Source organism: Polypterus senegalus, chromosome 2 (genome assembly GCF_016835505.1).
Source record: "Polypterus senegalus isolate Bchr_013 chromosome 2, ASM1683550v1, whole genome shotgun sequence".
Classification (NCBI taxonomy): domain Eukaryota; kingdom Metazoa; phylum Chordata; class Cladistia; order Polypteriformes; family Polypteridae; genus Polypterus; species Polypterus senegalus.
The window spans coordinates 178,649,173-178,661,780 of record NC_053155.1 but is presented as its reverse complement, the minus strand read 5'-3'; the positions used below and the strand labels follow the sequence as shown (position 1 = coordinate 178,661,780).

Here is a 12,608-nt window from a genome sequence, read left to right as displayed (position 1 = left end):
ACAATAACAAGATACAACACTTAGACATGGTACTTACATGTTGTAACATTAGATATATTTTGTTGAAATTAAATCACGGAATACAAGAACAACACATGTATGCACAATTCACAAACACTAAAACAACATAAAACAACAAACACTGATGACAGAGGTCCAACAGATATTAACCCTGATGATATGCAAGTTCAATCTGAAGACAGATGAATCTCGGTTCAGTGCCATATAGAAGACGGGGAAGCTTCCCAGATGAAAAATATGTTTTTCCTACTGGCTCTTCCACACTTGCACACCTCGACAGATATTTCTCTGGATGCTGCCAAACAGGTTTCTCTCCTGGTATATACTATATTCTTCTCCTAACAAAACAAGTATCTCTTCCCACAATGAATAAAGTTTGGTGGACCTGAAAGTCCCTCTTCTGCTAGGAACGTCCTGTCTCTTTTAAACAACATCCTACTCCTCCTGCTTGCCAGCCCACAGTACCTCGTCTCCCTTAAAGGTGTACATCTTACCTCCACTTTGGGGCAAGTCAACACAGTCAATCAAATAGACAAACAATAATGGGAGACAACAACACCAAAGACAACACTTAGGTGGCAACTGCTACATATTACAGAGGGACGCGGCTAGCCTAACCCAGCTTAGGCAGACTTTTAGCAAATGAAATTTAATGTAAATAAATGTATGGTATTACGCATAGGAAGTAAAAATGTTAGATCTGGATACATGATGGGAGGTCTGAAACTTGAAACTACCAATTATGAAAAGGACCCGGGAGGCCATAGTGGACTTGTCACTATCAACCTCAAGGCACTGTTCAGAAGCCATTAAGAAGGCTCACAGAATACTAGGTTATATAACATGATGTGTAGAGTAGAAATCAAAGGAGATTATTAGGACTGAACTCAAATGCCTCACATCCTTCCGATCTAAAAATGAAGCCCACCTAAAAGATCATTTTGCTAACTTGCAAAATTGAAAGTAATACTTTGAGCAGCTACTGTATAACAGTGTTTACTGACTGTGTCTTCATTCAATGTAAATGTTCTTAATGTATAGTCTAGCAATAGACTTATATGGATAGATACCCATTTAACCCAACTAACGGTCACAATGATTTTAAGCGGTTCTCTGTAACAGAAATGCTAAAAAAGGAATTGGCTCTTGGGATACAATAGGAGCTTGTTTTGAGGACAGACCACTGCACCACAATGATTACACAGCACCTGTTTTGATGGTGGATTATGGAATGGGACTGTCATCGGGAGCTATTGGTCTGTAGTCTTTACCTGTGCTAGAATAACTAGATATTAATGAAGATTTCCTTATCTGTGTCACATAGAAGAGACACACCTCCAGTGTTTCACAGTAAACTCAACCAGCAGATGATGTGGAAGGCAACTCGTAATAGAAATACTTCAATAGCTCACTGGAGGGTGGCCATCAGAGTAAGTGCAGCAAATTGCCTGAGCTTCTTTTTAATGAGGCAATCGGAAGGTTGCCGGTTCAAATCCTGTAAAACACCAAAGTGACTTTAATTCATTGGGCCTTTGAGCAAGGGCCTTAACCTGCAATTGCTCCATCCTGGGTATGACGTTAATCTGCATCCAGTCCTGCATGTAGGCCTTCCAACCTGCAGGGAAAAAAACCTGGGGTCTGGTGGCAGAATTGGCACTCCAGCCACCATAAAAAACCTCACACTGTTCCATTCCATCTAAACTAGTGTGGTCTGCTGAGGTGTCACCCGTTGCATGGCTGCACTCATGTCCTCATGTGGTGGGTGTGGCAATACGCTGTATCAGTGTGTTCTCCTAACCTCTCTCTCTCACTCTCTGTCTCTCTTTAATGAGGTGGTGTTGTCATTTCATGTAAACTGCACAAGACATTACCATAGTTTCAGACTTTGTTATTGTTATACAGTTATACATTTTTTCATGTATGTATGTGTATGTTATAAGTTTATGTAAGACAATAATAGTCTTGGTTTATGATAATATATTTAAAAATCCAGATTTGGCATTGTGGTTTTTATAAATTTACTGGTGGAAGAGGATCAGACTCATGAACCATATTCATTTAGACAGGATTTAAGAGTAGTTGATAGTTCTTGGCTATGCTCTGTCTAGGGCAGGTTTAGGCTAGGGTGTTAGAGGGATCATTAGATCTGAACCATGCATTTGTAGTGACAGATCACACAATTCTTTATCCAGAAAATACTGCTTTGTGAACTATCGCAAAAATGAAGGTCCAGCATCCCTGAAGTGACATCTAAGGTCAGTGATAAGGAAATTGCACACAGGTTTCAAAAGATCACTAGGAAGATCTTAAACAAGATAGAAACCTCAGAAATAATAATCTCTATTAACATCTTCAAGAAGGCAGGGAAATTGGACCATGAAAACTAACACAACGTAAGTTCTGTGTAAGGTTTGTGAATGTCCTGGCAATCACAACTTTTTATGCTTTAGAACTCAAAATCTTCGAGAACACAACAGTGCCTAAAGAAGTGGCTTAAGAAATCTTCCCTATTTGCCACCTGCAGATAGCTTACAAATGATGAAAGGCAACAGTCTGAAAAATACACAGACTAATCCTTTGAAAAGTAACATTAAATTGATTTATAATCTATAATGACACATAATTCACCAGGTAACTTTGAGATCAACAGTGTCTCTATTGAGGCAGATACAAGCCAATGCCAGAAGGGAAGTGAGGAAATGCCTAATTTGTAGAACCCACTACCAAATGAAACTTTGTCCCAAAATGTGAGACTCAATGATTTGACTTCTTAGCTATTTAAGGGCACTTAAATACTTTTACGAGTGTTGTTTTAACTTCAAATGAATGATGAATAATCTGTTCAATATTTTACAACTCTTCTGGCCCGTATTAGGCTGCCAGGCAGATATAATAATATAACATGTTATCTTAATACCTAAGAGGATTTACAGAAGAGTTCATTAAGAGATAATAAAAGGAAATGTGAGGTTTAGGAGCAAAACAGAAACCATTGAATTGAAAGGTAGTGATCACAGAAAGTGGCTGAGAATTCTAGGTGACAGCCTTAGGGAACTTAACATATTCTATAAGGACCACATTAGATTTTTTTTTTAGAGATCTCATCAGGCCTTAAATAATTTTACCATTTTGGTTTTGTCTATTACCATTGTAACCAGTATCATTTTGTGTTTCTCTTGTTGCAACACCACATGTTATTAGGTTACTTTTTGTGATGCATGTATAGGCATGCATGTGACATTATGTCTTTAAAAGACTGAGATGCTGATCGATTAGTATCAATAGTGGTGACATGATCAAAGTAAATAGAATTTGTTGTTTGTCATCAGTACAAGAAAGTTGGATTTTTAAGCAATTGTATTTGCTGTTAGGGTTTGTTTTGCTTTTGACATCTTACTCACTTAAACATTTGTTTTCTGATTACCAATTTTGGTTTTGATAATTTTTGCCTGCTTCTGACTATTTCTACAGATCACCCATGAAACCCTCTCATTATGCTCTGATGATTTACTCATGCATGACTTACGATCATTGGCATGAAAATGACACATACAGTAAGCATCTATTAGTACTACAAACTGACCATCTTATTCTGAAGACTGCACTCTGTGAATTCTTCCAAATTACTCAAATTAATGCAAATCTGAAAATATTTATAAACAAAACAAAATGATTTCATTGTGACATTAAAACAATAACCCTTGTCATAAATCAATGTCCCACAATTTCATATGTGGCTAAAATGCTGTGGAATAGCTGCAGAAAAAAAAGCTAGCTTTGTACACACCTTCTTTAGTGGATGTTACTTCCTTCCCATCAGTCTGTTCCTTGACTTTCATGTTTTCTGTGCTCTTCTTGTGCTTCATCTATAAGGCTCTGGAGTTCATTACTACTGTGATCTGATAAAGAACACAAGGAACAGTGTTCTGTTAAGAAAATCTATGCAGTGAAAATCCAAAAAACATGAAAATTCTGGAAATGTGGATAGGGGAAATTGAACTTGTCTGTTATGACCTTAAAGGAGAGTTGTTTAATATGAAAACCAAAATATCAAATGTATTCTTCACAAAAAGAAATAGACAAACAAGTTCTGTTTTAAAAAAAAGGAGAATTAGCACTCCTAATCATTGTTTGTGGTTTATCTTCTATTTGTATATTCTTCTAATCCATTATATTTGTCTTTGGAAGCTTTGTCAATAATGCAATATAAAATACCAGCAGGCCCAATCTCAAATAAACCATGAACTGCTGGTCTACTGCTTATAGCTAAATGCAGAAACATTAGCTAGTTTAAATGAATTCTACAGGAGTGGAGCTGCAGTCTGCAATATCTACAAAGTCACCCGCCACACGATTACCCGAGGGAAGTTATTCTAGACTCATCCATTCCAAGGAGTTTGTCACTAGTACTAATAAATGCATTGCATTTTACCTTCCAGCAGATGGCGTATACAAACAACACTATAAACTAAAAAAGAAAATTCAAAGTTTCAAAGAATGATAGAAAAAAACCAACAATGCTGATAAAGGAAGAGCTAATCTCATCTGATCCCCCTGACTGACACAAAGAGGCAAGTAGCTAGTGTGATGACAAGGGTCTCAAATTCAGATACTGGGATGCCAGCATGCTCTCTTTATAGCTATTAATGGAATTTGTTATTTATTTACATAACTTATTCCTGCTTTCATTTTGCCACCTTAATGAGGGCAGATCAGCAGAAAGTTTAATATAATCAGGTGAGATTAGAACTTTATGATTATTTTCTGGACAACAAGGTTGTTCTATGCGTTATACAGTAGGTCCACTGCTCTTCTTACTCACTATCTCTATGGATTTCCTTCCACATCCCAAAGCTGGAAAGATTATGTTGATTTGCCAGACTTAAAGCAGCACTGTGAGGTTGTGTACATAAGTATGCTATGTGTCAGTCTGTTGTCCTTTCAAATTCTGGTTGCTGACTTGTATGCAGTGGTGTGGAGCTTTGGATGATGGGTACACCAATGCACAAGTCAGGTTCAGAAAAAGGAAGTAAAGGTAACTTAATTGATCCTAGTCTAATGAAGATATATTCTGCCATCTTTAACCTCGGTCAAGATTGATCTTCTGTTCTTAGCTATTTCACAGATCCAGGTGTAGTCAATGCACATTTTAGTCCCCTTTGAAAAGTCAGACTTTCTTACAGAATGACATCCATTTTAGGACACTGTCATTTTTCTCATCACGCAGTCATGTTCACTTCTCACATTTCATTGCGAGGTTCCATAAATGGGCACACTTGATTGAGTGTAATTGCATTGGATGCTAAATAGTCATCCATAATTTCTTCATACATGAAGTTGACATACAGTATGTCATGGCTGGTGAAAAAACATAAATTTGATATCAACAGATAAACTAATAATAAACCAGGAGAAAGAATTGCTTGACATGGGGTTCCATCAATCATGAAAAGCTTAGGCTGAGCTCAGCATTTTTCCAAATAGGAAAAACAGAACAAAAGAAATATGAGTATAAGGTGCAGAGGGAGTACACTCTGACAACTCAAAGTGGGAACCAAAGTCCAAATGTGCTCAAGTCTGAGATAATCATTTTGTTACATCTTTACCAAACCCAATTAACTCAATTCAGAGGCACAAGATGTCAGAGGCCAGCATTTTTACACACAAGGTAGGAACCTGGCCAGGACATGACAGCAGTTCATCCTAAATATTTTAAAAGTCAGAAAATGTAGATATAAACATGTTAAATATCATTAGAATAACGTATTTTATGTGTGTGTATGAAACAGAGCCAGAGTGCAATTTTAGTGCAGTAAGAGGTAAAGAGCTTAAGTATATGTTTTATTACTGCTGTCATCATGCTAAAACTTTCAAGTCTGCCTATTTGTTTTTATTTAAAAGTATTCTTTTCTTCAGAAATTTGCTTAAATGCATATTTTTCAAAAACACAATTAGTAGGCACAATATGATGATCATCCATCCATCCATTTTCCAACCCGCTGAATCTGAACACAGGGTCACGGGGGTCTGCTGGAGCCAATCCCAGCCAACACAGGGCACAAGGCAGGAACCAATCCTGGGCAGGGTGCCAACCCACCGCAGGACACACACAAACACCAAGCACACACTAGGGCCAATTTAGAATCGCCAATCCACCTAACCGGCATGTCTTTGGACTGAGGGAGGAAACCGGAGTGCCCGGAGGAAACCCACGCAGACACAGGGAGAACATGCAAACTCCAGGGAGGACCCGGGAAGCGAACCCAGGTCTCCTAACTGCACTGCGCCACCGTGCCACCCTGATGATCGAGCCATAAAACCAAATGTATGAGTAAAAAAAATCCAATATTTACTTTTAGAAGTTAAATAATGTTTTAGAAGCATTTAGTTTTTTTCTTTAAATCTAGTACACATATAATTTGAGATGATCTATATTTTCTAGGAAGTACGAAAGATTGTAGGATTTTAGCCAATCTTAACCAAGCATTCATTATGTGTGTGTGTGTGTGTGTGCAGCAGGAGCCTTTCTGTATATGTTTAAGTAAAACTGGTGACATTGTGTAACAATTCTCTTTGATCTGTTTGTACATTTATTTTCTAATCTTGTTTGAAACCTTGTGCTAACATGATGTAATATGCATTTATTATTACTTCATCAATAATCTACTAGCCTCACTCAGGGAATACCATGTAGCCTTGTAGACGAATTTACCCATTGCCCACTGCCGACACTGAAGGGTATACATGCAGAATCTCCTGTGGGCTGGGGTGCGTTGAGCTGTTAAGGACTTCCTTGTAATGCTGGCAACTCATACTCTCCCAGCAAGTAATAATAAAAGCTCTGCCAATTCATGTACTAAACAAAAAAGTGACATTGTATCTTTCCTCAAATGTAGCAGTAAGAATATTATACTACTTTAATTATTCCTAACTATACCAGTGCTTCATCACTAATTTTTGAAAAAAAAAAAAAAAACAAAACACTCATGCATATATCTAAGAATTACAAACAGAATCATCAGTATATAAATAATAATTCTTTTAATTTTAAAAAAGGAACATAATATTCAAGGATATCACTACTTTCAAGATATCAAAATCCTCAATAACATTATAGTGAAGATAATTAAAGCATTAGGGAAATCTAAATTGTTATTTACATGTATATCCAGACAATGTACAGAGGCCATTAAAGGATAAGTTTGGTATTTTTCAAATCAAAGTTATTTCTTCACAATCATGGAATATTGATTTGCCACATTAAATTGCATTCTAATGTGGAAGATATAATAATAATAATAATAATAATAATAATAATAATAATAATAATAAGCCCACTTTTGCAGTTTACGATGAGGTTTAAGGATACCACAGTACCATACTGTAAAAAAAACCTTAAAACTTACTGAATACATCAGTTTAAGCCAAAAATATTAATGAGTATTTATTTACATCTTACAATTACGCACATATTACAAAATATTATATCCATGTCATTTTAAGATGGAAAAAAGCATAGATTTGACCATTTTAAAGGAGATTGGAAGTGTGCTTCACTTCACTGCTTGTCTTCCTCCATAGCAACCTTTCAGGGCTGTAGATTCACTTTGGAAACTGAACGTGGATGCCCATATGTACATGGATGTCCCTGTTCTGTGGACAATTAGACAATTATAACTAAAAAAAAGTCACACAATCACTTATATTCTTTCACTATAAAGAAGCGTATTTCATTATTTTGCAAAAACACTGTCTGCTGCCACTGCATTAATAATACATGCCCTTGCTTTAGTGAGAGAGAATATTCAGCATTCTTGCAGCACGCAATCAAATGACAAAAACTGAACAGACTTTATAGACATCCATCCATCTTCTTAACCCTCTTATTCATGGCTGAGTCACAGAGCAGCAGAAGCCAATCTCAACAAGCATTGGGTGAAAGGAAAAAATATTCTCTAGACAGGGTGGCAGTCCATTGCAAAGCGAACACACGCCTACACATACTATGGGGCCAATTTAGTCATAGTCATAGTATCAAGAAAAGTCCTTTCTGCCTCCAGCAATGTCAGAGGGATGGGTCAATAATAACTGAAGTGGACTGCATTTCTTTATGAACATGAAGTGTGATTATAAACTGCATGCATTCAAATTTACTCTAATTAAAATAAACTTCTACAATTAATACTGAAGTTAAAATAATCTTCTACAATTACTGACTGATTTGGTGCTTATGCCTTGCTTTTATGAAAAACACACAAATACCGGATGAGAAAACAGGTTAGGTGTATACATTACACACATGTCAAGATGAAGCATTATTTTATCTTCAAAATATTTTAGTTGCTGGTGTGTGTGCTGTGTGTATTCAAAAGGGAAGAGTGCACATTCAGTATTTTATAGTTTGACTAGGGGTCTTTGCTCCCTGCTTGCTTCGCTTGCCAACCCCCCAGCCTGCACTACACGCCAGCCACTTTGCATCTCTGCAGCTTGCGTATGTGGATTTCACTTTCACCAAACAACAAATCTTTTAATTCTCGTGAATACACCCCTTCAATGGTAAGAAACACTACTTTTCCCTGATGGCAAAATGAATTAAACGATCTACAAGTCTCTGACTTAGTTTAAATCCGAACAATATCTACAAACTTCTGTCAGATTACCTCTGTCCATATATTTGATCTCTTTTCGCTGTTCTGTTATTTCACCAAGTAATAATTTCTGTTTGTTTACGCTAATGCGATCTTTACTATCATTTTTTTGAGACTTTTGAATTTTCATACTTTCATTATCTCTAACCTGCTGTGCATGTATATCGCACCAACATTCCTGAACCTCTTTACAACATTCTACTTTGTCATTTACTCTTTGTCTTTTATTTCCAGCCCCGGGCATAGTTAAGTCTCTTGGCACGAAGTCTTATCTCGTGGAACATGAAATTATCTCTCTGAAAAAGTCTTGTTTCATCTCATGATTTTTTTATATAGTAGAGAGATATGTAGACTATTGAAATCATAATATTTAAACATGGAATTCACATTAAGTGTTATTGCAAACCAAGTTAGTCAAATAAGACACACTGTACAATTTTTCTTTTTTGCAGAACTGGGCCTGAGGTAGGAAACAGCCCTGGAGTCACACAACGTTAATCTGGTATCGCCAATCAACCTAACCTATACATCTGTAATGATGGATGAGGAAAAATATCAGAGTAACCAGAGGAAAACTCCACACAGACAAGGGGAGAACAAATCAAGTCCACATTGACAATAACCAGGCCTAAAGGTAATGACGCTCTGTGAGTCAGCAATGATGACCGCAGCACTGCCATGGTATCCAGGATGCATTTCTTCGTGGCAAATAATTTAAGAGTCTGGGTTAAATTACAATATAGAAAAAGATTTTATTGCTAGTTGTTAACCAGGTTTTTATCAAAGCTATGTTTCCTTTACTGTTTACACATTAAATGAAAATTCACTGTATGCTAACAATACAATAAGAAATACATATAGAAATTGTAGACTTAAAATATTGTATTAAATCACATTATAAATAAAATACATTAATATCTTGGATGACAATTTATATGAGACCCAGCTGAGTGTATTTTTAACTGTGTGTATGTTGGAATATAGAACTGTCTGACTCATGCACTCATTTTAACCTGAGACACAAAGAACAGCTGGTCCCATTTGTCTGTGTGTTCATCCTTATGTACATATAGGATGTAAACATGCTAAGTCTAATTAAGGGGAACCGAGCCTATTACAGTAGCATTGGACACAAAGCAGGAAACAGTTAACCAGTCCATGCTGGTCCCACTCATTTTACAGGGCCTTTTAATAAACACAGAAAACAGGGGACGGGAAAGGGGGGTTGGGGGGGGTTAGGGGAATTTGAGACTAAGAGGTTCTTGCCTTCTCAGGTCTGCTTACTCAAAAGTAAGATATACACTGGAAGAAACCTTTGAGACGTAATGAAAATGGGTGCAAGAGGGTGAATATCTAATTAATCTGGATATTCCATAAACAGAATTGATTTTTAATTAAGAAAACATGGGCACACAAAAAAAAAAAACCTACAGCCCTCAATGACCTGGATTCGGAATTTGCCATCTTCAAAAAGATCATATCTTGTCATCACATGCGTATAGCTAGTGGTGTAGCTAGATCTCAGTTTTTAGGAAAGTGCATACAGCATGGATAGATAGATAGATAGATAGATAGATAGATAGATAGATAGATAGATAGATAGATAGATAGATAGATAGATAGATAGATAGATAGATAGATAGATACTTTATTCATTTTACAGAAGCACAAGAAACAGTATAACAGCAAACACCCCACTCAAGCACACAAAAGGCTTACAAAAAAGAAGCAAAAAAACAAAAAACAAAAAACGAAACGCATTATCTTTGTTAAAAAATGTGTGTCGGTATAGATACCTTGTATATTGTTCAGCTTCACTTTTCCTTAGGTCATTTTTATTATAGTGTACTAAACTTTTTGTGACACCTTTAATTTCATGACGAAATGTATAGGCACATACAAAGTATACCTCTGTGTCTGAACAAATGTTCTGTCTTCTTGCATAAAACCTTTTAAAATTCCGCGCCGACTACTTTATCTTCACCGCTTGTATTTTTCTATGATTTATAAACTGGATAATTGGAACATTTCTTTTTCCAACGCACTGCTCCACCTTTCCAACAACAGTGCCATTTAGGTCACCTAGAACGAACAATTTGTACGTTATGGAGTACAAAAAAATACTTTACTGCAAATCTTTTTTAAAATAACCTCATGCTTATTAATGAATGGTCGTGAGTGGGTGATGCCAGAGTATGTGAAGCACAAGTAAAGAACCGTTTTGGGACGAGTTTCCAGTCCATCATACACTTTTGGTAAATCCTTTGCATATCTGCTGGGAGTCGTAGTCATTGCAGGTTTATTTTAAAGAAACAGTGCTATTGATTGAAGAACGAAGAAAACAAATTATTTTTACGTGTTTTAGGATTCTGGAAATGTAAACGGATTTGACTGTTTCTAATTTCTTCATTTCTTGCTCTTTTCTTTCTGTAAACCAAAAATGAGGTTACACACCTTGCAAGTCTAAAATGGAAATAAAACCAATTAAACTGCAGCAGGCATGATTTTTAAAGGGCTTCATTCCACACATTTCAAGGTGATGCAGCGATTCTAGCTTTAAAATAACTGCACTGACAGTTTCTTATAAAGACGAGCTTCCTCACCTGTCCATGCCGGACTGTGCTCTCCTCTCAAGTCTGCAGCTGACCGTCTTTTAGCGCGCTTCTTCTGCTTCAGCTCTTTCCCACTCTCACTCTTATTCTTTCCCGATCCCATTCACATTTAACTTTTAATCTAGAATGCAAAAAAATCAGTGAAGAAACCTGAGCAGGCAGCTGGTGCAGCTCATTGTTTGGACGGGAATGACTCTGGATATCCCGTTACAGACAATGAATAACTAAAACGAAACCCTAACACCATACGCCCCCACCCCCACCCGCCTGCAGAACTGGACAAGTCCATGTGTTTAGTTGCGTCTGCAATCCCCTACGAGGATTGGCCGCTGAGGCAGTGTTGCAGGATAGGTCTTCGATGCTTATAGTTCTAACATAATAAGAACGTTACACAAAAGTACATCCATGATGCGCTATAGAGGATTAAAATCGTCACGTTGGCTCCCCGAGTATCATAATCGTCCACAATTGAGCGGACATGGATGAATACTGTCGGCAAGTTACCTTGCATTGCTATGTAAGTCCAGGTCAGCAAATCCAGTTCCCTTGATGGCAATATATTTAATGTATTGTCTAAGCTGTTACCAAGTTTACAACTAGAGCGAATGGCCCTGAGCCGCTCTGAGTAAACCATCTCTGCTACAGTGATCAACAACAGTGAAAAAACACTGACAGCAGAGTGGGCTACTCGCATGTCCGCAGTGCAGAGCTCAGTTTGTGCCAAGTCCCGCAACGCAGAGCGAATGAGCTCCTGGGTCCCGGTGAACGTAGTGTTCAAACGCTACACGGTCAAAACCGACAGAAGAAGAGCTGCAGATAGAGAAGGAAAACAGACAACGGCGATTGAGGATTCCCCTCTTCTCGCATCCGATTGATAACGCTCTCTTGAAGTGAGTGACAAATATCTCTCATATATACCAGCGCTTATGCTCAAGGCAGCTACTTCTCAAACCGAACGAATACATAACACGATGTCAAAACAGGGAAAATTACGGATTTACACCACATTATTGATTAAATGTTCCTGCACTGTACCGCTTTCGAATATTAAAACATCAGAACAACTGTGCCAATTATTTGTTAATTTATTCCTGTGGTCCTTCGCATGAAGAAAAAGTTTCTAACATTTGTATGAAATCTGCCAATAGCAAGTTTCCAACCGTGTCCCATGTTTTTGTTACAGTTCATTTTAAAGTTACAACTGGCATCTACTGTACTAATTCCTTTCATTATTTTAAACACTTAAATCGTGCCCCCTCTTAATTTTTGCATGCTTAATCTGAAAGCGTTCAGTTTCTTCAGATTCTCCTTATGGATACCTCTCAGT

The 12,608-nt window shown here is 37.2% G+C and overlaps 1 protein-coding gene across 1 annotated transcript in view; it reads right to left on the bottom strand.

Moving 5' to 3' along the window:
• Positions 1–11,989, bottom strand: part of zgc:152951 (uncharacterized protein LOC569013 homolog) — a 36,112-nt gene extending 24,123 nt beyond the window's left edge. Inside the window, exons 1-3 of the mRNA XM_039744976.1 lie at positions 11,786–11,989; positions 11,273–11,402; positions 3,809–3,920 (exon numbers count right to left, since the gene is read on the bottom strand). Of these exons, the coding sequence (XP_039600910.1) occupies positions 3,809–3,887 (79 nt within the window). The 5' untranslated portion in view covers positions 3,888–3,920; positions 11,273–11,402; positions 11,786–11,989. The remainder of the gene's footprint in view (positions 1–3,808; positions 3,921–11,272; positions 11,403–11,785) is intronic.
• Between the last annotated feature and the right edge of the window lie 619 nt (positions 11,990–12,608).